General features: G+C 40.7%; 1 protein-coding gene across 1 annotated transcript in view; it reads left to right on the forward strand.

Moving 5' to 3' along the window:
• The window catches only part of gask1a (golgi associated kinase 1A), a 43,515-nt gene extending 34,299 nt beyond the window's left edge, over positions 1 to 9,216 (forward strand). Inside the window, exons 3-5 of the mRNA XM_067392610.1 lie at positions 582 to 704; positions 4,177 to 4,280; positions 8,092 to 9,216. Coding sequence (XP_067248711.1) covers positions 582 to 704; positions 4,177 to 4,280; positions 8,092 to 8,296 — 432 coding nt within the window. The 3' untranslated portion in view covers positions 8,297 to 9,216. The remainder of the gene's footprint in view (positions 1 to 581; positions 705 to 4,176; positions 4,281 to 8,091) is intronic.
• The last annotated feature ends 18,494 nt before the right edge of the window (positions 9,217 to 27,710 follow it).

The raw sequence follows: 27,710 nt of genomic DNA on the forward strand, positions 1-27,710 counted from the left end.
GGGTACAACATGCCAACGTTGTTTACCATTAACTATTAAGATTGAATGGACAGGCAATCTCGTAAACCTGGTGTTCATTAAAAGTCAGTTTGATCATTTTCTGGCATCTCTTGGATTACTACAGCTCACCATAACACTTTATTTTTAAGTTATAAGTGGTTTTAAAATATGTAGTTTAAAAGCTTATTTTTGTGAATGCCTATTGACATAAAGAGATTAAAAGAATGTTTGTTTGGTCACAGTTTAGTATGGGGAACACATATTCACTATTAACTAAGACTTTTTCCTAAAAAAAAAAAAAAAAAAAAATTATTTACTGCTTAATAGTTAGTAAGGTAGTTGATTAAGTTTAGGTATGGGATAGGATTAAGAGAATATGATCATGCAGAATAATGATTAAGAATAAATCCTTATTCTGAATTAATATGTGCTTTATATGTACTAATAAACAGCCAATATGCTAGCTAGTTAGCTAATAGTGAGAAATGGTCCCAAACTAAAGTGTTATTGTCTTTTTTTTTATATAACAGAGATTACATGTAATTTCTTTTAACATGTGAATCATTTGTTGTTTTCTCCAGGTGAATGACAGACTGGACCGGTCTTGTTGTGGTTTCAGACCAGACCCATCAGATCTGTGTGTAGAAAACCTGCTGCATATCAAATGTGAAAACCCAAAGGACTTAAATCTGGTGCACATCCTGGTAAATTGAAAATTGTTGATATTTGTCAGATCATCTGATAATAACATTTCAATACCGAGGACCCACCATCCTTATTCTAGTTTGTCAATCCTTCAGAGTCAGGTTGCTATTGTCGTGCAGGTTGTTTATGCATTTACAAACCCGATTCCAAAAAAGTTGGGACACTGTACAAATTGTGAATAAAAACAGAATGCAATGATGTGGAAGTTTCAAATTACAATATTTTATTCAGAATACAACATAGATGACATATCAAATGTTTAAACTGAGAAAATGTATAATTTTAAGGGAAAAATAAGTTGATTTTAAATTTCATGGCATCAACACATCTCAAAAAAGTTGGGACAAGGCCATGTTTACCACTGTGTGGCATCCCCTCTTCTTTTTATAACAGTCTGCAAACAGTCTTCTTTGTTGCATCTTCCTCTTTATGATGCGCCAGATGTTTTCTATGGGTGAAAGATCTGGTCTGCAGGCTGGCCATTTCAGTACCCGGGTCCTTCTTCTACGCAGCCTTGATGTTGTAATTGATGCAGTATGTGGTCTGGCATTGTCATGTTGGAAAATGCAAGGTCTTCCCTGAAAGAGACGACGTCTGGATGGGAGCATATGTTGTTCTAGAACTTGGATATACCTTTCAGCATTGATGGTGCCTTTCCAGATTTGTAAGCTGCCCATGCCACACGCACTCATGCAATCCCATACCATCAAAGATGCAGGCTTCTGAACTTAGTGCTGATAACAACTTGGGTTGCCCTTGTCCTCTTTAGTCCGGATGATATGTCGTCCCAGTTTTCCAAAAAGAACTTCAAATTTTGATTCGTCTGACCACAGAACAGTTTTCCACTTTGCCACAATCCATTTTAAATGAGCCTTGGCCCAGAGAAAACGCCTGCGCTTCTGCATCATGTTTAGATATGGCTTCTTTTTTGACCTATAGAGTTTTAGCCGGCAACGGCGAATGGCACGGTGGATTGTGTAGCATTCCTGTATGTGATGCAGTGCCGTCTAAGGGCCCGAAGATCACAGGCATCCAGTATGGTTTTCCGGCCTTGACCCTTACGCACAGAGATTGTTCCAGATTCTCTGAATCTTTGGATGATATTATGCACTGTAGATGATGAACTTCAAACTCTTTGCAATTTTTTCTCTGAGAAACTCCTTTCTGATATTGCTCCACTATTTTTCGCCGCAGCATTGGGGAAATTGGTGATCCTCTGCCCATCTTGACTTCTGAGAGACACTGCCACTCTGAGAGGCTCTTTTTATACCCAATCATGTTGCCAATTGACCTAATAAGTTGCAAATTGGTCCCCCAGCTGTTCCTTATATGTACATTTAACTTTTTCTGCCTCTTATTGCGACCTGTCCCAACTTTTTTGGAATGTGTAGCTCTCATGAAATCCAAAATGAGCCAATATTTGGCATGACATTTCAAAATGTCTCACTTTCAACATTTGATATGTTATCTATATTCTATTGTGAATAAAATATAAGTTTATGAGATTTGTAAATTATTGCATTCCTTTTTTATTCACAATTTGTACAGTGTCCCAACTTTTTTGGAATCGGGTTTTTACTTTGTGGCCATGAGAAATGGATGTTGTTCATTTTTTACCTTAAGCTTGTGCAAGTGGACTTCATTTAACTTTGAAGAGAGTAAATAATAATGACACTATGGCTTCAGCAAAACTTGAAACAGTTCCTTTTTTATTTAGCTTTATTGACTGACCTTATGACAAGGTTACATAGCTGGCAAGTTTTCGTTTTTCTACCAGGAGAGTGTCATACAATTTTTTTTCCCTTTCATTCTGCTTTCCAATATCAAAAGTAATATCTTTCCAACAGCCCTTGAGATCTATGTGAAGTTTGAGCTCCCACTCAAACTGTGAGTTAGAAACCCAACTAAATTAAGTGAGGCTGCTGAAATGAGTCAAGGCAATCAGTTTCCATGGGAGCCTTTATATTGGTTCTGTAGCCATTATCTGATAGTGTTCGGAGAGCTGGAGAAATGGAGCTCCAGTGTGGTGTGGTTTAGGTTTTTGGAGCCAGTCTGCAAAAGTCATCTGTTTTAATATTGCTTGCCCACAAAATCATTCCACAATTTTAGAAATATCTCCCCATCGCTTAGAAAAACCTACAGAGCTCACAACAACCAGTATAATTTATAAAAGCTGTCTCTTTTGTTAACCCTAACCCTGAAATTGAACATGCATGTGAAGTGAAAAAGTCATATTTTATGCAAGTCTGACATTTTGGCAGACATGATGTTTTTGTGTTACTTTATTCATGACTTCTGAATTTATTTTTGTACACATTGAATATACTTTTGGTACAATTATGTGAAATGTAATTTAAAAACAAAACAAAAAACAAGAGGTCTGGCATTTGGTATCAGGTGCCACTTGTTTTTGATATTTTGTATCTAATGAAATGCAATTCTAATATTTTTAAGTGTGACTTAAAGGGTTCAACAAAAAATTAAAATTCTGTCATCGATTACCCTCATGTAGTTCCAAAGCCATCTGTGAAACTCAAATGAAAATATTAAAACCTGAGCGATTTCTGTCCCTCAATTGAAAGTCAATGCACTTTGGCACTTCAAAAAAAAAAAAAAAAAGAAAAAAGAAAAAAGGTAAAATTTTAGTATAGGGAACACATATTAACTATTAATTCTCTCAATAAACTCCTAATTTACTAATAGCTAATAGTAAGGTAGTTGTTAAGTTTAGGTATTGGGTAGGATTAAGAATGTAGAATATGGTCATGCAGAATAAGGCATTAATATGTGCTTAATATACTAATAAATAGCCAATATTCTAGTAATATGCATGTTAATAAGCAACTAGTTAAAAGACCCTAAAATAAAGTGTTACTGAAAAATGGTAAATCCAAAAATTCTGAAGAGACACAAAGACTTTATATGATAGTAGAATTTAGTATTTTTATCACATATAAAGATGGATTAACATTCATCAAATATGGCAAGCGGAAGCTCAAATGTGCTTGCTTGATGCGCAAGAATCAATGAGGTTTGTTCTTGTATCAAGCAAGTACAGCTGAGCTTCCGTTTACCACATTTGATGTGCTCTATGTAGGCTATGTGTGTTGATCAATGTTTATATGTAAATAAAACCCAAAATTAAATCTGTTGAAGTTCTATAAAATGATCAAGTCTCTTTAGAAGAGTTGGATTAAACTGCTCGATTTTTACAAAGTTTTTATTAACTTTTTGAATATTCAATGGGTATTCAATGAAGCAGAAATTGCTTACGCTTTGTTAAAAATATCTTCATATGTGTTTCAAAAATGAAAAAAGTCTTATGGTTTTTAAAATGACATGAGGGTGAGTAATTGATGGAATTTTAATTTTGGGTAAAAAAACAAAAGTTACCAAACAATGTGGGGCACTGTATGTAATATAAATGAGCATTAATCTATTCAAATATGGTGTGTAAACCTCTATTTATAGGTTCGTAAGACAGAACCATCCAGACTGGTTTTTATTGACAATGCAGGAAGACCTCACCAACCACAAGACAATCTCAACTTCAGACTTGTTGAAGGTATTGATGAGTAAGTATTAATATGTGAATATTTATACTATCCATTCAGTTTACAGCAGGGGTCTCCAACCCTGATCCTGGAAAGATACCTTCTGGAGACTTCAGTTCCATACCTTCTTCAATATGCCTGTCTGTTCAAGGTGTGTTTAATTGGGGTTGGATCTAAACTCTGCAGGATAGTAGCTCTCCAGCCATTCATAAGTTCTTACTTTAATTGGAGCCTAAAGTCAACACTAGTTGCTTAGAATCTACTGACTAGTTTGTAACTAATCTCTGTACTTTATATGGTTGTACCATTTGTTCTGAAGGCAGAATGTAGCATGTAGGTAAGTGTTGCATAAGTAGGTGATACAAATAAAATAAGAAATTACATTTATTTATTATATTTGACTTTATTTGACATGCACAACATGGAGCGATTCACACAGAGCTGTGCTGTTTTGGTTTGTGTTGAAGAGCCACTAAAAAAGTATAATACTGTATATTCACACAATGTTCTCTCTTAAAATGTAAAATGTCAACATTATCATATATGTCTAAAGAATTGAAGTCTGATCATTTTCAGTATGAGAGTTTATTGATGCAGTTCAGTCAATCTGAGATTTTATTCCAACCATTAATCCTTGTCAGAGATTTCCGTAAGACCCCTGGTTTAGAGTGTTATTGTATAAAAATATGGCTAGAGTGGTGTGGCAAAGTATAAAACTGTTTAAAATGTGTTAACTATTATTAGGTTTGAACCACTTCTTACAATTGTGCCCTTGAGCAACATACTTCATGTTGACCCAGAGGAACTATCCCTGTAAAATGCATTTCAAATACATTTGGATAAAAGTGCAAAAGAAGTTTACAGATACAAATTTTAGAATAAAGTTACATTGGGTACATACTGGGTAACATTTTGTTATGGGGAACACATATTCACTATTAACTACGACTTTTGGTAGTAGCTTTTACTGCTTATTAATAGATAGTAAGGTAGTTGTTGTAGCGTTTAAAGGGTCATGAAACCCCAGAACACATTTTTTTTGAGCTGTGAACAAATATGCATAGGCTGCACATCATTGAAAACACTAAAGGTACTCATTAATTTTATTTGCAAGTTGTTTTCCGCTTTGAAAAGCAAAGTTGCCTCCAAGTATGGGCTGGTCGAACATGCTGACGTCAACAGTTTCTGCATTTATTCATGACTTAAAGCTCATTCAATCTAATCACTGCGCTGTAGTATGCATCAGATTATCATTTCGGTATTATGCATGAGGAAGTCTCACTTCTCTCGCCTCGGTCTCTTGTCATTCAGAGACATGGGCCGTATAGTTGTTTCCTCAGTGCTACAACACAAAAATGCATTTTCCTGCGAGGCAACCAGAGCAGAAGTTTGGGTGAATGTGGATTGTTTTGCTGTAATCTACCATCACAAATGGAAAATATGTTCGCATGAGATCGCATTACAGCGGAGAATTCAAATGTGACAAAAGTGCTGTTCATTTACCTCTGCCTGCTCTAGCTGCGTTCGGATACGCGAGCCATATGTATGTTTCCCTCAGCACAGCAGTCAATGAGTGTTGTTTGTATTTTTCCCGTGATGCGGTCAGAACTGGAGTTTGAATACGAACACATCAAAAATGCGATTGTTATGATATATACACAGACCGCGCATATGATCGGTTTCAGCGCGGAGCTTTGCGTTGTGGTTAACAACACTAGCCACGTGGCTCATAGCTCATATACAGAATAAAGTATCCATGTTTAAAGTTTTTATAGATATATTTCACATATTCTCCTGAACCAAACATGAACCAGCACGGTGTATGCACACATATTTCATCAAGTCTTCTTCAAATGGTTATGTGTGCAAACTGAACACTGTTACAGTGGTGTAGCCTGAACGCGATGACACAATTATTCTAATAGACAAAAGACTGATTTAGATCGTAAATTCAAAGAAAATGGACAAAAAATAAACTATGTCTTTATTCTTTCCATGTTAAATTAAGTGTTGTTTATCATGAGACTGCAGTGCTCGTAAACGTAATCAAAATTATTAGCCCTTTTAACTGTCACCGTCCCACAGGTGGGACGTTTGCCATTACATATTTAAAACAGTAATATTCTATACTAAACCTAAACGAATCTTGACAAACTATATATCATTTGAAAGCTTAGAATCTCTAGTTTACATATTTGGTGACTGATTTCCAGAATAAATTACATAGGAGCAGTAATTTATCAATTTGCAACAAGCATATTTTCATACTCATAAGGCATGTTCAGACCTTTATTTTGAAATTGCAATGAACATGAAAAATCATTAAAGATTGGTTGAAACATGTTTTTTTTTTTCATGCCAAGAGTTCAAAAGATAACATCCATTAAATTTTTTGAGAAAAAAAGGTCTGAAAATGTTTTTAATAGGAAAAAAAATACATTTATGATTGTGGCGCCGATCTATAACCTAGGCCTACATACATGTTATTTTTATGTTTATTAGAGGCTGAATTCATATCAAATTCTGCCAAACTTCCCATACTACTTCTATATAGGATATCTACTTCATAAATTGTATGAAAATAATGGAAATATATGGTTCAGATCACTCAAACCATATATGGAAATGGAGGCGCCTTTATATGGTCAGTAATGGAGCTTGGTTGTTATCTAGTGAAAAAGTGTGGTACTGCGCCCAAACAAAATCTTACTGAAAGCTCATTTTTTGAGATATCAACCTGAAATTTGGAACACAACTTGTTCAGATTTTTGGCTTTGATTTCCTTGCAGCTTGAGAGTAAAACTTGTTTTGTAAAATATATATTTTATGTAAAATATAAAATATTATATTTTTACATTTTACATTTTCATAAACATAAACTTCTATAACTTTTCTTCTGTTTCACTTACATAAGTTTTTTCACATCTACAATGATCTGCCAAATTTCATCTTTAAAACAAGACCAGCCTTTTGTCTATACTCCAAAGTATGCTTGAATTACAACCATTTAAGTTTGGATAGTGCATTTTCTTGTCTAAAAAAAAAAAAGTGGGGGTGACAGTTAAGGGGTTAAATATTCTTTCGCATTTCTACCTTGTGCTTGGGAGTTTGTTGTCATTTTCTCCGTTCTCATATATTAATATTCATTATTCTGTATAATAAGTGTGCTATATGCCTGTGCTATATGCCTGTGCCCCCCCACACACTCCCACTTTTCCAGAGCTTTACACACCCATTTTAACAGAAATTTCAAGCTTTTAGGTGTGCCCGACCAGGCTAAAACAGGGGGGTTTCATGACCCTTTAAGTTTAAGTATTGGGTAGGATTAAGGGATGTAGAATATGGTCATGCAGAATAAGGCATTAATATGTGCTTTATAAGTACTAATAAACAGCCAATATGCATGCCAATAAGCATGCATAACTAGTTAAAAGTGAGAATTGTTCCCCATACTAAAGTGTTACCAGATATTGTTCTTAAGGACTGATCAACATGTACAAAACTCTCAGTGTAAAGGCCCATTAAAACCAAGGACTGTAACTCTAACAATAAAGATATAGTTCTAAACATTTTTCTAAACACCACAACTAACGATAACGGCACAGAGAAATAATATGAAATCAGAAGGATTTTTCCAGCTGATGAATGATGAAAACTTTGACAGCCAATCAGAATCCATCCTGCTTTGAAGAGCTGAAGCATTTAAAGTAGCAGACGACAAAACCGCACGCTTAGATTAAACAGAATGTAATTGTGTGTTGGTGTTGACAGTAATATAGTTATTCTTATTGTTATCGTTCTTGGTGTGAACAGTGCATTTGTTGATTGGCAGGTTTCCGGAACGAGCTGTTTCAGTGCTGCAGTCAGGATGTCTGGAGAGGATGCTCCTTCGCTCCCTATCTGTGGATCAGGAATTCTGGGTGAGCAGAGGAGAGGCGTCCGGACTCAAATCTCTCATCCGGCACATAGAACAAAGAGCCAAGGCCCTCCTCCAGCATATACAAGAGAAGAAACTAAGACTTAACAGAGATCTATAACTCTCCCATGAAGAGATTCTCTCATTTTGTAAATATCCATACTGAATTCTCAGAAGACACAAAAGGTTTATGGAAATTGTTTGCTTTGATTTGAATTGCCCAGATTCATTTATGTGCATGTCTCGAAGTGTGTTTGTTGTGCTGTTTAGAAAGTCATGCAAACTATAAAAGACAGCTTAAATGAGAGGAGGCAGTGCATTTGCATGGATTTTTGAGTGATTTCCCTAATCAGGGTTGACAGTCCTTGAACTGTGATTAACTGGCGCTCTCAGTATCCGAGAGAAGAGATTCCAGATGGTCATTTGCAAAGCAGAACTCATGCAGAGGCCCATCACTGTGAAGAGACTTACCAGACGCGATGCAAGATTTCAACAACAAGCAATTTGTCTTTCCATGCTGATTGTGTAGAATGTGTAGAAACAATTTTCACTCAGAAATTCCTATAGTCAATTCATAATGAATTAAATGTGAAATTTTATAGTAAAACTTACTCCAATAATCTTTGAATTATTTACAACATATAAAAAAAAATCTTGGTAACACTTTATTTTACAGTGCCGTGGTTACACGTTATTACATGTACTAGTAATAACAGTAAATTATGCATAATTACAAGTAACTAACCCTAAACCTAAACCAAACCTTAACCCTAACTGTCTCTATAGTAAGCACATAGTTAATTAAAAGCATGCTGTACTTATTTGAGTAATTACAATGTAACTACAGCACTAAAAGTGTAAGCAAAATGTTTTTTACAATGTAGACACCAAATAATTGAAAAAATCTTTCACTCATCTGCATTTTACAAAACCATAATTTACATGGAAGAAATTGACAAGTCTTGCAAGCCTTTCTGTGGTGCATTAAAAGAGAAATGTAACAAATGATTCCAAAATATTCTTCTTAGCAGTGTTTCTCAACTCCAGTCCTTGGGACCCACTGCTCTGCACATTTTGTATGTATCCCATATTTAACACACCTGATTTAGATCATCAGCTTGTTAGGAGAGACTGCATGAACTGAACTGAGTGTGTCAGATAAGAGAGACATACAAAATGTGCAGAGCAGTGGGTCCCGAGGACTGGAGTTGAGAACCACTGTTGTAAAGTGTATGTGAAACTTGAAAAAACAATAGAATTATGTTGTACAAGCTAAATCTTCAGTGAAGGCTGATTCAGTCTAGAATAGGTGCTGAGGACTATAAAACTGTGTTATGGTGTGAAATTGAGCCCATATCCAGGTATCTCCTGCTGGCTCCTACAGGGCATTCAGAGCCTAAATGCACAGTTATGCACAAAACTGCTGAGTCTAAATTTGTGCTGTCATTTTTCATACATAATTCTTGGCTTTCGACTGGATCTTATAGGCCACATAATCTTATTGGCTTATTGTAATGCTTGTTTTCTCTAATTTTAAATCATTTTAAGTCATCTTGAGGCCCCCTTGTAATTTTGCTGAGACCCCCTATGCGCCCCGGCACCCTGGTTCACATCTACTGATTTAGATGATAGCGATATTTGTTTCTTGAAGGAATCATTCCTTTAAGCAAGTAACCAGTTGAGCCGGTTCACATAATTGATCTGATTTGAACTTTAGTTCCAGGGGCCTGTACCATGTAGCTGGCTAGCCAGGTAAGTTTCAGATTAGTTTGCGCCAGTTTTAGGTACCATGAAAGTGACTTGGCTTTTAGCGGTGTTCATCACCATAGTAACTTATGCTCCGGCTAACCTGCCCCAAGACAGGTTTTGTTCTGGGTAAGAGATTTCAAACTGAAACTGGACAATCAGATGTGAGCAATGTGACACTCCGCCAGTTTCTCTTCGTCCAAATTAAAGGTCACTTTATAATAAAAACAAATATTTAACGATGAAATTGTATGGCTTTAAAAATAAATGATAATTAGAATTATTTAATGATTTATATATGATTTATATAATTATTTTATGATCTATATTATTATTAATCCATTACACACAAGCAATTTTAGTTTATCAGTTATTATTAAGCATTTAGTTTAAGTTAATATTAATATATATATATATATATATATATATATATATATATATATATATATATATATATATATATATATATATATATATCAAAGACTTAGTTGACAGAGAAAGTAGATGATCAGCATCATGGTATCAAGAAAGCCAGATTGGAGTGGTTTGGTTTTGTCAACTTGAAACTAATCCTATAACCCTGAGTTTGTTCAGCTGCCATCATGGTACAGGCTGATGACTCAAAACGGACATCCGAAGTAGCAAGCACGCTTGTGGAGCACCAAATGAGCCAATAAGCATACCCAGAACTGTAACTGAACCAAAGAACTGGTCTGAAATTAAGTCAGAGCTGAAAGTCAGCATTTTAGTCATGTCTGACTCAAAAGAACCAAATTAGCCAAATCTGTCAAAGTTTTCCAAGGAACCTCAGAAAACGTCAGTTGTTTTTGAGTCGGTTCTCTTTTTATTCATTCATTTTTAAACCAGTTCTATGGTTCAATAACCCATCTGGTTTGCTTATTTGTGATACTTCAGAATCAGAATTCAGTTCGATTCTGTGAACCGACTCAACCATTTACCCTAAAGAATATTTTGTTCAAGAATCGAACATCAATATTAGATGATTCACTCAAATTTACACGCATTTGCTTCTCCCAAAATGTTGTAGTGTGTACGTGTTTTGCATAATAAAAAAAAATTAGTTTATGCATAATTAGTTTATGAATAATTAAAAAGCTGAATTAGAAATTTGTCTTGAATAAATGTGTTTATATAAGATTTATGAAGTATTTCAAGACCTCAATCATAAGAAGTATCTGACAGCATATTTATAATGCACACAAACATAAGTGATTAAATCACATTTGTGGAGTTTGCACTTTTGAGTTTGTCTTTCTTTGTTCTAATACAACTGAAAACTTTAAAATAATCCAAAGATATTCAGCAGATATCTTTTCAATCAGAGACAGAGACTGAAGCAGAGTTTAGAGTGGCTATATCGAGCCTATCTGTTCATGAGCTGATCTTATCACTTCCTATAAGCTTCAAACTGATCATACATTTGAAGATTAGGAGCGTGCAGAGGGAGAAAAATAAATGATATCAGCGAAACATTAAATCTCCCTCTCATCCAGTTTAAATTCCCACAGGTCTCATTTACATTTGCCTAATGTGGGCCAGAGATTCCTGCCTGTGTTCTGCTTCCAATTTCACTTCAAAGTACTTTGACTGCTTCTTTTTAAACTTAGAAAGTTCACCAAACAGCAGAGATTGTAAGAAATTGCCTCGAGAGTCGAGAACATCAGACTTTTTTAGCATAAACGCTGAATGCAGAGATATTTTACATTCCCGATGAGGTGATATTATATTTAAAATGCCAAGGAAAGTGTTATAGTGTTAGAGTGTTTTTGTAAGACAAGATAGGTAAATCACAAGTAGGCCTACTACTCATAGGTCTCCACTAAAGCACAGGGTAGTCTAAGGGCCGTGACACACCAAACTGATTTTGGCCATTGGCCAATATCAGCAACACATTCTCACTACCAGCTCGCCACATATTGACGGTTGGTCAGGACCCCTCTCTCTGCATCACTTTTATTTTTTTATTTTTTTTGCCATGGAGGGTGCTCCATTGCTTTCAATGACAAACTTTGGCATTACACATGATGGCCATGGGAATTTTATCATCATGATGAAATTATATATTGTGGTATAATTTTTCCATTATGATACATATGTTGGCGTGTGGTTTTCAATTTAATCAGCCAGCAGAATTTTATTTACATTTATTTTACTTCTTTATTTACACTATATAGACAAATCCTACCCACTTGTTTATTATATAATATAAAACACAGGATATAACAGGCAAATACAAGTACAGTCACAATTTATTCAAAAAGAACAAATATTCAAGTGTTCCAAGGCCAAATGATAGATTTGCCACCAGAATAAGCCTTACGTCAGCTTTGATTGTGAATGGCATTGGCTCTCTTCTGTCTCATGATGGACTGTGTCATGCTAATTTCTGGGCTTACTGTACACTGTGTTCATACTATACTGTGTCATAATTATGTAATTTCGAGATGACAACACGTGACCCCAGGTGAAAAAAAGTAGCTACACTTTCATAATGTAGTTAAAGTGCTTTATTGTCACGCACTTGTACTTACTGTACTAACTTACTTTATACTAAGTGTGGTATTTTGAGACATCATGAATATGAACTAAAATGTGTTTTTAACATACTGTCTCTGTATTAAAAATATTTTTTTATTTACCACTTGTAGTACAATAAATAAGTGTACTACAAGTGCAAAATGAAACTACAGCGCTCAGGCAGTATAGCAGTTATGTGGTTCAGTAAGGAGCTCTCTGAAAATTTCCAGCTTACAAATTCAAATTATGAGCTCTACGAGGACGTAAATGCTTTTTACAGTTGACATCTCATAATTCAACAAAAGAAAGAAACTCAGGTTTGGAACAACAGAGTGAGTAAATGATGACAGAATTTTCATTTTTGGGTGAACTAAACATTTAGAGGTGATGCACCCTCAAGCCATCCTAGGTGTATGACTGTCTTCTTTCAGACGAGCACAATCGGAGATATAATTAAAAATATTAAGGCGCGATTTTCGTCGACGTTTAACGCCTCGTGACTAAACAACGGGCGCCAATGTGAGTGTGCACACCAACGCGAAAAACGCGTCATTTAAAAAAAAACGCCCCTTGTTTTTTTTTTTTTTTTTGGTTTGACCCGCCGCGTTAAAACCTGGCCGACCATCAATTGAGATTGGTGCTTTTGTTCACGTGCCTGGAGCTGCTGAAGTTACAGTAAAACACGACTTGGTGGCGCTCAAGCACAAAACAGTCTTGCCGAGCACACGTAGTCCTCCAAGGTTTATAATGGTTGTAGGATGTAGGAGTATCGTAAGCTTAGACACCCTCTCGCGGTTCAAACAAATAGGGCTGCGCAACAAACTCAAGCTCCTCTTATATCGAAATCCTCTGACATTTCTCTTTAAAATTTCTTGTTTTAGACTTCTAATTCATGACTGGTGTTTTGTTTTGCTCTCTCCTCTGCACCTCTCAAAAGTTGCTCTTCGTTCCGCCCCAAAAAATCGACTTGTGCAGTATGTGTACGGTAGTCCGCTGGAAGTTAGAATTTATAAAGCTTTAAATATGGATATTTTTATTACAAAAATGCATCACTTGGATTCAAAAGGCCTTTATTAACCCCCTGGAGCCGTATGGATTACTTTGATTATGGTTATATACGTTTTTGTTTAAAATGCAGGCCCCAATTCACAACCATTATAAACCATGGAGGACTAAGGACATTTTTGAAATATATCTCCAATTGTGTTCATCTGAAAGAAGATAGATGGCTTGAAGGTGAGTAAATCATGGGATAATTTTCATTTTGGGGTAAATTAACCCTTTAAGGGGAAACATTTTAACCCGATAATAACAAAACGTGACTCTAGTCTAGAAACCTCAGAAATTCACATTGTGGTGTGAAGAAGGAAAGTACAATATAACCTTTTCCCTCCTGCAGCAAATGTTAATTGTAAAAACTGAAGAAATAATTTCCTTAAAGAACATTTGTTTCATTGCTTGATCAGAATTACTGCACAATACTGTTTTATTTCAAATAATAATCCCCTACCATAATAATTAAAGCCTGTCCGTTAAGTATTCCGAAATATAATTACTTTTCTGTTTTATAATCAGCTTAATTTGCCAAAGACCATAAGCGTTTAATTTCCTTCCAAGTCTATGGTTTTGCAATTTATAAATAAGTGCAACTCGATCGCAGTTGTCTTACAAGGTCAGAATAAAAAAAGGATGAAATATAAAACTACACGCTCTCATCATTAGGCAAGAGATGAGTGGACCAAGCCATTATTGCTGGACCATGTAAGAGGGTTTCTCAGAAGACTGTTAGTAAAGCAGAAGACTCTGCCATGTGTTACCTCTGGCCTGCATCCATTTTAAAAGAAACATCATTTTAATTAATCATAACCAGGGGAGTGATTGAACTAAGTGTAATTAGAGAAAGAAAGAGAATGAGACAGAAACGCAAAAGTGAACAAGGATGCAATTCTCCAGATGAAAGAAAGCCCTTTTCTAACCTCTGTTTTTATAAATGTTTCTGTTGACAAGTGAGCACATAATGTATTCTTCCCCTTGAGCATAGATAAAAGCATCATCCATGCCTCACACAGTAAAACTAGTTGTGTGTCTTCACATATTTAGTATTAACAGTGATATTTTGTTATGCCTGCTACACTGTGTGATTTCGGCAATCTTATAAGATCATTAGATCAAGTCACACTGTATGACATGGATCTAATAGCCTGAACTTTGGTATGATATGTAGACTGTACACGATGATGACACCTATTGTAGTAATAGTAAATCACTCCACTAGGTCTGAAATACGTTTTAATCCACTGGATCACGCTACAAACATAATGATCTTACGGAACATGATGCATTGCTGTGTCTGTTATGCCATTATTGAGACTTTTGGACACAGTGGCTGTGTTTTTTTGTTTACATAGTCTTGCTTTAATGGACATTAATATAAGACAACACTGCAAAAACAGTTAGCTGTCTAGCTGTTATATATATTTATTGTCCAACATTCCCAATTTTTCTGATGCATGTCCTTAATTTAATTTCATATGTTGGTATTAATTCAGTGTTTATAATGCTAATACTTGAACTTCAAAGAATTTTAACTGACTGGGTTTCTAGAGAGCAAAAAGGTTTTGTGAAAAAAGTGGAAGACTTAAACACAAAGTCTGTATAATAAACTGTTGAAAGGATTTGATCACTAGTGATAGTATTTTATTCTGTGCTGTCATCACTCAGGTTGGATTTTAACTTTAATGTACTTTTTTTTTTTTTTTTTTTTTAACAAAGCAGCTGATATTGCCATAGAAACTAGTGGCCTGCCGAGTTGCTTTCACCCCAAAATGGCGGAAACGCAGGGCTGCTGCTGGGCGCTGGTGTTGCAATGGAACGTTCTATTGAGTTTCGCTTGTCAGTGTTCTTTGTCCAATTTCGGCAATATATATATATTTATTAATAGCATATAAACAAATGTACATACAAAATAGGTATTGAACAAACAATATTAACAAATAGCAATTCTCTAAGGCAGACATAGTTGCGATTACAATATGTAACAGTGAAGTTTTACATAAAATGTACAATCGTAAAGGGCAATGAAGAACAAAAAATAATTAAAACAAATAAATTAAATTAATTTTTAAAAGTTAAAATAAAGTAAAATTAACAATAGAAAGCATTTATAGAAAAGTAAGTTCGTACAAGGATTAACAAGGAGTTATAGGGCACTTAGCTCACTGAAGAAATTGGCAACTGTAGTAGCTTTTTCATTTAAAAAGGGCATCAAGAGAAGCAGCAAAAATTTTGAGTTCATTAGAAAAGTGGGGAAAGGATGGGGAGGTCTGAAATCTACACTTATGAATGAAGTATTTAGGTTGTTAATCAAGTAATGTTGTGAACAATCTTTCTTAAGTACACCAAACTTAATTTGTTTGTAGGGGTTTTACACATGTAATTATACATGACATTTTACTGCACAGTTGGGTCCAAAACAACTTTGAATAATTACAATAAATATATATGTTCAGTAGTGGCAATATCAATTTCACAGAATTGACAAGAGTTTTCTCCAATATCAAATTATGATTTGAGGAATTCTTTAGATTAATTCCTTCTCATTTCCTTCACCTCTTTAGGGTTAAAATCTTTGAAAACATAATATCGTTTTATTCTATTTGGATGAAGTTTATCAATGAAAACACTTATGTTTGTTGTTGCATTTATGATCCCTAATAAACAATTCACCCAGACAGTGTTCAAATTTAAATGTAGACCTGATGCTTTGGAAAAGAGATTAACTAGTTGAAAGGCTTTATCAATTTGAAATTGGTCCTTTAAAAAGATTACTGATTGACTAATACCAATTTGTCTTCCAAATACATTGAGTCTATCAAAGTTGCTGTTTTTATCTATCAGGATAGCGAGCATTTCTACTGTTAAGATAAATAGAAAAGGGGAAATGGGACATCCTTGTCTCATTCCTTGTGAAATGTTGAATCTCTGGGATGTTCCAAATGAAAGGGATATAGAACTATTGATGTCTTTATATATTTTTTTTTTATATAAGAAATGAATTTACTGCCAAAACCAAAATTTTCAAGGGAGCTAAATCTGAAACTATGTTTGATCGTGTCGAATGCCTTTCTATAATCTAAAAAGAGAATATAGCCATCATCCTCAATACATTCACGATAATCAAAAATATCTTGTCACGGTTCATGAATCCGCTGTCTCATTCTGGTGTCTGTGTGATGGTGTGGGTGTGTCACCTGATTGTTTTGTGTGGGCGTCGCCGCTGATTGTTGATCAGCGGCAGCTGTGAGCAATTACCATCTGCCTATATAACGCCTTGTCTTTCGTCTCTTGTTTGTCAGATCGTTGTACGGTGTCCGCGTGTTGTTTCCTGTGTTGCTTGTTGTGTGTTTCCCTGGACTGGACTTTGATTCATTGCTTCCTGGTTTTCGTGTTCTCGTTGGATTACTCTCTGGACTTCACGCACGGATCACTTCACGGACACTGCTCTTCGGTCATCACTCTTCACGGATCTTCACCGCCCATCGACGTCCCTGTGTTACCACTCTCCTGCTGACTGTTATATGTTCTTTGTGTATGTTGAATCTGACTACCTTCGGAGTGAAGCTCTATTAAAGAGATTTAACTTGCATCTGCATCCTTCCTTCATTCCGTGACAGAACGATCTGACCATTATGGATGCAGCGAGTTCAGCAGCTTTAACGGAGTTCATCAACCACAGCATCTCCCGCATGGACCAGCAGCAGGAGAGCATCACTTCCACCGGACGCGCTGTCCAAGCGCTGGTAATACAGGTGTCCGAGCTCTCCCGGGAACTTCAACAACTTCGCGCTCCCACTGCGCCACCCACACCGCCTGTCAGCGACGCGATCTACCGGAGCCCCGCCTGCCTGTGCCCCAGAGTTATGCCGGTGAGCCAGAGTTTTGCAGAGCTTTTCTGAATAAGTGTTCCCTGCATTTTTCTCTGCAGCCTCGTACATTCGAGCATGAGGAATCCAAGGTGGCGTTCGTCCTTACATTGTTGACTGGGAAGGCGGCTTTATGGGGAACGGCGGTGTGGGAGAATAAAGACCCATGTTGTTCCTCGTTCCAGGCACTCTCCGCCGAGATGAAGAGGGTGTTCGACCGCGCGGTGGCAGGAAAGGAGGCCGCTCGACAGCTTACCGAACTCAAGCAGGGCAGCCGCACGGTCGCGGATTATGCCATCCAGTTCCGCACCCTCGCGGCGGAGTGCCGTTGGAACGAGGAGGCGCAGTGGGATGTGTTCCTGCATGGGCTGGCCGGCCGTATTCACCGCGAGATTTACACCCTGGACCTTCCTCAGACTTTCAACGGGCTGGTTGATCTCGCTTTACGGGTGGATTCCCGCCTCCAGAAACTGGAGTTTTTGGAGGTCCCCAGCACCAGACTACAGGGAGCGGAGGGCCGGACGGCCAGCGCTGCTAATACGGTCGGTCCCGCCACAGATCCTGAGCCCATGCAGGTAGGGAGAGCTCGGCTTTCCCGGGAGGAGAGAGAAAGGCGGAGATCCCTGGGCTTATGCCTATACTGTGGAGCATCGGGACATCTTCTCAGGTCTTGTCCAGTAAAAGACCAAGCCCGATAGTAAACTCGAGGCTACTATCGGGCGGGATCTCCGCTGAGAAGTCCTCACCATCACCTCTTCTCCCGGTAAGACTGAGATGGGCGTCTCACAACATCACCTGTAATGCACTCATTGACTCCGGGGCTGAGGGGAACTTTATGGACACCAGTTACGCACTACAGCATGGACTACCCATCTCTTCACTTACTCACCTGGTTACAGTCAACGCACTCAACGGTCAACGTCTTCCTAACATCTCTCAGATCACGGATTACGTCACCCTCACCACCTCCGGTAACCACAACGAGAGGATTCAGTTCATGCTTTTGGACTCACCGCAAGCACCCGTAGTTCTCGGACACCCCTGGCTCACCAAGCACAATCCTCGGATCGACTGGCAACTCAACACCATCACCGAGTGGAGCACTTTGTGTCACAGGTCTTGTCTTAAGTCTGCTTGTCCCACTGTGTCTGTCTCTGTGTTACAGGAAAAGGCTGCGGATTTGTCTAACGTGCCCGCGGAGTATCTGGACCTGAAGGAAGTGTTCAGTAAGTCCCGTGCTGCTTCTCTCCCTCCGCATCGTCCCTATGACTGTGCCATAGACTTAGTTCTGGGTAAGTCTCCGCCTAAGGGCAAATTATACTCTCTGTCTGTTCCCGAGAGGGAGGCCATGGAGAAATACATTTCTGATTCTCTGGCAGCTAAGTTCATCCGCCCTTCCTCTTCTCCAGCGGGGGCGGGGTTCTTTTTTGTGGGGAAGAAGGACGGATCTCTGCGACCTTGTATTGATTACCGAGGGTTGAACAACATCACGGTAAAGAATACTTACCCTTTGCCGTTGATGTCTTCAGCCTTTGAGAGGTTGCAGGGAGCGTCCGTTTTCACTAAATTGGACTTGAGGAACGCTTATCATTTGGTCCGCATTAGGAAGGGGGATGAATGGAAGACCGCTTTTAACACCCCTAGAGGGCACTTTGAATACTTGGTTATGCCCTTCGGGCTTTCCAACTCGCCCGCGGTCTTCCAGGCACTCGTCAATGACGTGTTGAGAGACATGGTTGATCAGTTCATTTATGTCTACCTGGATGACATATTGATATTTTCGTCGTCTCTCCAGGAACATGTTCAACACGTCAGACAAGTGCTCCAGCGTCTGCTAGAGAATGGGCTTTTTGTCAAGGCGGAGAAATGCGAATTTCATGCACAGTCTGTTTCCTTTCTAGGGTACATCGTCTCGTCCGAGGGAATTCGCATGGATCCTGACAAGGTTAAGGCTGTGGTGGATTGGCCAAGTCCAGATTCCCGTAAGGCCCTACAGCGGTTTCTGGGGTTTGCCAATTTTTACCGGCGTTTTATTCGCAATTTCAGCCAGCTAGCCGCGCCTCTGACCGCCTTGACCTCACCACGAACGACCTTCAGGTGGTCAGATGCAGCTCAGGTTGCATTTGCCAAACTGAAGAGCCGCTTCGTTTCGGCTCCCATTCTTATCGCCCCTGATCCTTCGCGTCAGTTCGTGGTGGAGGTCGATGCGTCAGAGGTGGGGGTAGGAGCAGTTCTTTCCCAGCGGGCGCCCTCGGACGAGAAGATGCATCCCTGCGCGTATTTTTCTCATCGTTTGTCTCCCGCTGAACGCAATTATGACATTGGTAACAGAGAGTTGTTGGCAGTCAAATTAGCGTTGGAAGAGTGGCGTCATTGGTTGGAGGGATCGGGGGTGCCCTTCATCGTTTGGACTGATCACAAGAACCTAGAATATATTCGATCGGCCAAAAGACTCAACTCCAGGCAGGCTCGGTGGGCACTTTTTTTCGGACGTTTTGACTTTGCTCTATCGTACCGCCCGGGCTCCAAAAACATCAAGCCCGATTCTTTATCTCGTATTTTTGATCCATCCAAGCGCCCGTCCACTCCCGAGTGTATTCTTCCTGAGACATTAGTAGTCTCCACTCTTACATGGGAGGTCGAATCGAAGGTCCTGGCGGCCTTAGAAGGGGTAATGCCTCCGCCCGGGTGCCCACCAAACCGTTTGTTTGTGCCGGAGGAGTTAAGGTCCTGCGTCATCAAGTGGGGGCATTGTTCCAACGTGGCTTGTCATCCAGGGGTTAATCGAACCAGATTTTTGGTTAAGCAACGATTCTGGTGGCCTGCTATGGCTCGGGACATCCGCAGTTTTGTTTTGGCTTGCTCGGTTTGTGCCACTGGTAAGACGTCCAACCGCCCTCCAGATGGGTTACTCCAACCGCTGTCTGTCCCTTTGAGACCCTGGTCCCACATCGCTCTAGATTTTGTCACCGCCCTCCCACCCTCCCAGGGGTACACGGTCGTTTTGACCGTAGTGGACCGGTTCTCGAAGGCGACTCATTTCATTCCCTTGACCAAATTGCCCTCTGCCAAGGAGACAGCGGTTACTGTCGTAGACCACATCTTTCGGTTACATGGCCTCCCGGTAGATGTGGTGTCCGACAGGGGTCCCCAGTTTGTGTCCAAATTTTGGCAGGAGTTTTGTAGACTGCTGGGCGCGACGGCTAGTCTTTCCTCTGGGTTCCACCCCCAGACCAATGGACAGACCGAGAGAGCCAACCAAGATTTAGAGCGTATGTTGCGATGTTTGGCGTCCAAGAATCCTTCCTCCTGGAGCCAACAACTCTCTATGATTGAGTACGCACACAATTCGTTACCAGTGTCTTCTACGGGCCTCTCTCCGTTCGAATGCAGTTTAGGTTACCAGCCACCTGTGTTTCCCAGTCTGGAATCCGAAGTCGCGGTCCCCTCTGCTCACGCCTTTGTCCAGAGGTGCCACCGCACTTGGAACAGAGCCCGCGAGACTCTGTTGCAAGTGAGGGCGCGCACCAAGGCTAAGACTGATCGCCACCGGTCAAAGCCTCCCGTATACGTCGTGGGTCAAAAAGTGTGGCTTTCTACCAAGAACATTCCGCTCCGTTCCGTTGCCAATAAGTTAGCTCCCAAATTCATTGGCCCGTTTCCTGTCACTAAGATTATTAGCCCAGTGGCAGTCCGACTCAAATTGCCTCCGGCGTACAGGAGGATTCATCCCGCCTTCCATGTTTCCAAAATTAAGCCTGTTTTTCACTCGCATCTTAATCCGCCTACTCCGGTTCCCCCACCGCCGCGGCTCGTAGACGGGGAACCAACCTATTCGGTTAATCGCATTCTGGACTCGAGGCGGAGGGGACGCGGATTCCAGTACTTGGTGGACTGGGAAGGTTACGGTCCGGAGGAGAGAAGTTGGGTTCCTGCTAGAGACATTCTGGATCACTCCCTTATCGATGATTACAATCGGCAGGTAAGGAGTTCTGGGAACGCCGTGAGGCGTTCCTAGGAGAGGGGGTACTGTCACGGTTCATGAATCCGCTGTCTCATTCTGGTGTCTGTGTGATGGTGTGGGTGTGTCACCTGATTGTTTTGTGTGGGCGTCGCCGCTGATTGTTGATCAGCGGCAGCTGTGAGCAATTACCATCTGCCTATATAACGCCTTGTCTTTCGTCTCTTGTTTGTCAGATCGTTGTACGGTGTCCGCGTGTTGTTTCCTGTGTTGCTTGTTGTGTGTTTCCCTGGACTGGACTTTGATTCATTGCTTCCTGGTTTTCGTGTTCTCGTTGGATTACTCTCTGGACTTCACGCACGGATCACTTCACGGACACTGCTCTTCGGTCATCGCTCTTCACGGATCTTCACCGCCTATCGACGTCCCTGTGTTACCACTCTCCTGCTGACTGTTATATGTTCTTTGTGTATGTTGAATCTGACTACCTTCGGTGTGAAGCTCTATTAAAGAGATTTAACTTGCATCTGCATCCTTCCTTCATTCCGTGACATATCTAAGATCAATCTGATGTTATGATGTATCGATCTGCCTTTGATAAAACCAGACTGTGATTCACTAATGATTTGATTTATGGTTTTTTTTTTGAGCCTATTGGAAAATATATGAGCTAGAATTTTATAATCACAGTTGAGTAAAGTGATGGGGCGAAGGTTATCTATATGTTGTGCATCTTTACCTGGTTTGGGGATAAGAATAATTAGACCTTGTTTCATAGTCGAAGATAGTGAATTATTTTGGATACATTCAAGAAAGGCTCGAAACAATAGTTCTCTCAAATCTTCCCTAAAGAATTTATAAAATTCAGAGGTAAGGCCATCAGGGCCTGGAGATTTCCCTGAAGATAATTTATCTATTGCTTTATCCAGTTTCTCTATTTTGATGTCAGCCTTGCATAATTCTTTAAATTCCTGGTTTAACTGCGGTATGCTAGTGTTTATATTATCAAAAAGAATATTACAGTCTGATACAGAGAAGGATGAGCTATATAAAGAACTATAGAATTGAAAAATCTCTGAGGAAATCATTTCAGGGCAAGTATTTATAACTCCGTTCACATAGAGAGAATTTATGGCATTTTTCTCCTGTCACCCAAGTCTGCAAAAATAATGATTACTTTTTTCCCCTTTCTCTATCCATCTTGCTCTAGACCTTACATATGCTCCTTTAGCTTTGAGTATATAAATCATCAATTTTGGATTGCAAGGATAGAATTTGTAATTTAGTTTTATTGTCCATTTCACTTTTATTACATAAATAGTTTAATTCTCTTGATTTCTAACTCCAATTGAGTTCTTGTGTCTTCAATCTTGTGTTTTAAATATTCCCATTTACTTATGAATGAGATTAGGTATGCGATGTTACATCATTAATTATGGATTTAATTTGTGAGCAAAAGTTTTTGTGTTTTAATAAATCAGCATTGAATTTCCAATAACCCTTGTTATGTGATTCTCTTTTGCCCGAGTAGAATGATATAGAGATGCACTGTGATCAATTATAGGTGCTGCGGATATTGAAATGTCCTTGATAAAGTCGGTTAGGTTAGATGAGGTCAACCAATAATCAATTCTCGATTTGGAAGTCCCATTAGTTTTGAACCAGGAAAATTGTTTAGGATTTGGATTCGCAGCTCTCCAAGCATCCACTACATTAATATTCAAGCAAAAATTAAGAAGGTTAAGATTAGGGTGAGAGGTATTAAATTTGGCTGGAAAGTGATCTAATGCTTCATCCATAACCATGTTGAAATCTCCTCCTATAATAATATTATCAGGTGGATAAACAAGCTTCAATTCAAACAGAGAATCAGAAATTTCAGTGAATAAAATGAACAAAACATCATTAATGTTGATAACAACTGAAGCCCAATGGCCATTTGAATCCGTTTCTACCTTAATAATTTTGCCTGGCAGGTTGTTGAACAGTATTGCCACTCGTGCAGAATGTGTAGATGCATGGCTGAAGATGATTTTGCCCCCCATTGACTCATCCAGAACTTCACGTCATCAAGGCTGGAATGCATTTCTTGCAAAAATATACAGTATGAGTTTTTGTTTTTGCAAAAAAGAAAGTAAGCTTTTCTTTTGATTGAGTTACAGAGACCCCTTGCGTTTAAAGAAATACAGGAAAAAGACGATCTCACTGAGAACATTTAACTGATAGAAACAAATAATAAATAAAATAAATGTGAAATAAGAAGATAAACAGTCAAATAGAAAATATGTAACCGTGCCCTAATGAACACAAAACAATGTCTCTCTCAAACAGAGCACTGATATCTCGCTCAACAGCAAAGACAAACATCCCACTTACACCTCTTGCCAACACAAAAGGAAAACGAGTGTGTTCGAGGTTGTTGAGATCAACCATCCTTGACTATTCAGGTGCCCTCTATGTAGCCATAGGGACCACGGTAGTAGGCTTTCTTCCCTGTGGCTCTAGCCTCACTGATCCTCGGCCATATTGCAGCGCGGGCTTCGCAATCTTCCTTAGATAAATCTTCGGTAAACTTTATTCCCCTGAGTTTACAGACATCCGATACTTTGGTGGAGTGCCAGAATTCGTCTCTGTGTTTCCGCATGCAGAACTGAATGATCACCTGCCTGGATTTATCCTTCGTTTTGGGGCCAACGCGGTGGACTGTATCCACGATGCCTTCAAGTTTGTTGCTGCAGGTGAGGAGCTTTTTCGGCTAACAGGGAGACGACTTCTCTTCGGATATCTTCACCTGGGGTTTCTTTCAATTCGTTGAATTCCACAGCTTTTGTCAGGCTGACGATCATTAAGCCCGGAACACACCAAGCCGACGGTCAGCCATTGGGCAGTTTTTGTTCGTCGGCCAACTAAGTTTTCATAGTGTGTTCCGCATCGTCAACTGAAGTTGGTCCTCGTCTGCTTTTTTCAGCCGATTCGACATGCTGAATCGGCGTCGGAGCTTGTCGGTCAGTCTGGCCATCTGATCATTCTGATTGGCTGGTCAACTACTGCCACCTGCTGGTACGGAAAGGCATTTCTTCTTACGCAGCCACAGAACAGACGTGCTATTTGGCCGTCGGGTGTCGAGTGTCGGTTTGGTGTGTCAGGGCAACTTTGGAATCCAGATGCTGCCGACGTGAGTCAACCCCGCAGTCTGCTTTCATCGCCACTAGTTCATCAGCGTCGGCTTGGTGTGTTCCGGGCTTTAGACTGTTCTCAGTGATCTTATGCTCAATGCTGCTCAACTTCCCGTCCTGTGGATCGAATCTGGCAACTATGGTTTCACCCTTCTGTTTCTTAGCCTGGACTTTAGTTGGAGTGTTCTGCAAGGAGGAAGGTTCTTTGCATTTCTCTTTATGATCGACGTGGTCGACTTCCATAACGTATTCGCGTTCAGCAAGAGCACCCAAAGTTTTTACAGGCATCCCTTTTTGTCAGCTTTTTTTGTTGACATAGTCCAGTACTCGCTGATACACAACAATTAGGATGATTAAAAATTGAATGCTGACATAAAAATCAAGATTTGCTGGAGAGCAGAGAAATCTACATGTGCTTAGCCCGCCATCTTGTTCCCCCTGCCAATCTCGGCAATTTCATATTGACCGGTGACAGTTCATGACATCAAAACAATGCGACCCACAAGTATATAAGGGGCGCCCAGATAACATGTCATCCTCTTTTCGTCTTCAGGGACTGTTTTGTGTGAAACACTATCGTGGCATTTATAAAACGCACAGAGAAACTAGAAGGTTTATGTAGTGTGTGGATCCGTGTTCTCGTTATCTTACACCAGATGACACACACCAGCTGTGCATTCTCTGTCTGGGGAAGAGCACACACAGGAAATTCTCGAGGGAGTTGCCTGTGCAAACTGTTTACTGCATTTTCCTATGTTAAGAATGCTCCATTCTTGTTTGGCTCTCTTTTCGAAGGAAGAGAGTTCAGCATCTGGACCTGGTGGTTCGGGTCCCACTCGCACTGAGGCAGAGAAGAGACTCAGATCATGGGGCTCTCAGATAGAGTTCGCTGCACAGTTCACGAGTTCACACTTACAAATAATCAGATAGAAAATAGTATGCGTAGTAGAATGCGTATTTGGCGTGCTGTCCGAGGAGAGGGCTCCGAGCTCGGTATTTTGGCCCGAACCCAGATTACTCCCCCCCCCATCCTGGTTAGTATTCTGGAAAGTAACCAGTGCAGGTGTGAGGAGACGGGGTGGTGGAGGGATGCTGTCAAACTGCCGAGGAATATGGGTGAGTCGACCGTGTCTAATATATATGCTTTGTTATATATGCTTGTTGATTACCGATTGCTGACAGCTGGCCGAGATGACGTGATGATTAGTCAGATTATTTGAACATTGCTCCTCCCGAATTTTGTTAATAAAACATCATTTCACGAGTTCACACTTACAAATAATCAGATAGAAAATAGTATGCGTAGTAGAATGCGTATTTGGCGTGCTGTCCGAGGAGAGGGCTCCGAGCTCGGTATTTTGGCCCGAACCCAGATTACTCCCCCCAAAAATTGCAAACCAATGCAGGACAGCAGCCGGAACATTACTGATGACCCCCAAAATTGCCTTGCTTAGGCTGAATGTGCTGCTAGGAGGGTTAGTAAAGGACCGGTAGAGTTATCGTCATATGGATGAAGACATTGGACAGCGTTGAGCTCCTGCGGGAGCCGAGGCGACATCACTGCTGCGGCAGTGGAGGAAATAGCCAGAAGAACTGAGCTCCTGCGGGAGCTGAGGTGACGACACTGCTGCGGCAGTGGAGAAATTGGCTTGAAGAACTGAGCTCCTGCGGGAGCCGAGGCGACATCACTGCTGCGGCATCACTGCTGCGGCAGTGGAGGAATTAGCCAGAACTGAACTCTTGCGGGAGCCGAGGAGACATCACTGCTGCGGCAGTGGAGAAATAGCCAGAAGACCTGAGCTCCTGCGGGAGCCGAGGCGACATCACTGCTGCAGCAGTGGAGAAGTTGGCCTGAAGAACTGAGCTCCTGCGGGAGCCGAGGTGACAACACTGCTGCGGCAGTGGAGGAATTAGCCAGAAGAACTGAGCTCCTGCGGGAGCCGAGGCGACATCACTGCAGCGGCAGTGGAGGAATTAGCCAGAACTGAGCTCCTGCGGGAGCCGAGGCAACATCACTGCTGCGGCAGTGGAGAAATAGCCAGAAGACCTGAGCTCCTGCGGGAGCCGAGGTGACAACACTGCTGCGGCAGTGGAGGAATTAGCCAGAACTGAGCTCCTGCGGGAGCCGAGGCGACATCACTGCTGCTGCAGTGGAGAAGTTGGCCTGAAGAACTGAGCTCCTGCGGGAGCCGAGGCGACATCACTGCTGCGGCAGTGGAGAAATAGCCAGAAGACCTGAGCTCCTGCGGGAGCCGAGGCAACATTACTGCTGCGGCAGTGGAGGAATTGGCTTGAAGAACTGAGCTCCTGCGGGAGCCGAGGTGACATCACTGCTGCGGCAGTGGGGGAAATAGCCAGAAGACCTGAGCTCCTGCGGGAGCCGAGGCGACATCACTGCTGCGGCAGTGGAGAAATTGGCCTGAAGAACTGAGCTCCTGCGGGAGCAGAGGTGACGACTCTGCTGCGGCAGTGGAGAAATTAGCTTGAAGAACTGAGCTCCTGCGGGAGCCGAGGCGACATCACTGCTGCGGCAGTGGAGAAATTAGCCAGAACTGAGCCTCTGTGGGAGTCGAGGTGACATCACTGCTGTGGCAGTGGAGAAATCGGCTTGAAGAATTGAGCTCCTGCGGGAGCCGAGGCGACATCACTGCTGCGGCAGTGGAGAGAACAGCCAGAGGAACTGAGCTCCTACGGGAGCCGAGGCGACATCACTGCAGCGGCAGTGGAGAGAAAAGCGAGAATAACTGAGCTCCTGCGGGAGCCGAGGCGACATCACTGCTGCGGCAGTGGAGAAGTTGGCCTGAAGAACTGAGCTCCTGCGGGAGCCGAGGTGACAACACTGCTGCGGCAGTGGAGGAATTGGCCAGAACTGAGCTCCTGCGGGAGCCGAGGCGACATCACTACTGCGGCAGTGGAGAAGTTGGCCTCCTGAAGAACTGAGAACTGAGCTCCTGCGGGAGCCGAGGTGACAACACTGCTGCGGCAGTGGAGGAATTAGCCAGAACTGAGCTCCTGCGGGAGCCGAGGCGACATCACTGCTGCGGCAATGATAGAAATTTTTCGTTGTATTGGAATGATGGTATTAGTTGAGTTGGATATGGCGGCTTGCAGGTATGTGTGAGAGAACGAGCTGGAGCTGAAACTAACCGATAGGTGTTCGTTGGGCTTCTTAAATATGGAAGCGATCAGATC

Source organism: Chanodichthys erythropterus, chromosome 2, assembly GCF_024489055.1.
Source record: "Chanodichthys erythropterus isolate Z2021 chromosome 2, ASM2448905v1, whole genome shotgun sequence".
Lineage (NCBI taxonomy): Eukaryota > Metazoa > Chordata > Actinopteri > Cypriniformes > Xenocyprididae > Chanodichthys > Chanodichthys erythropterus.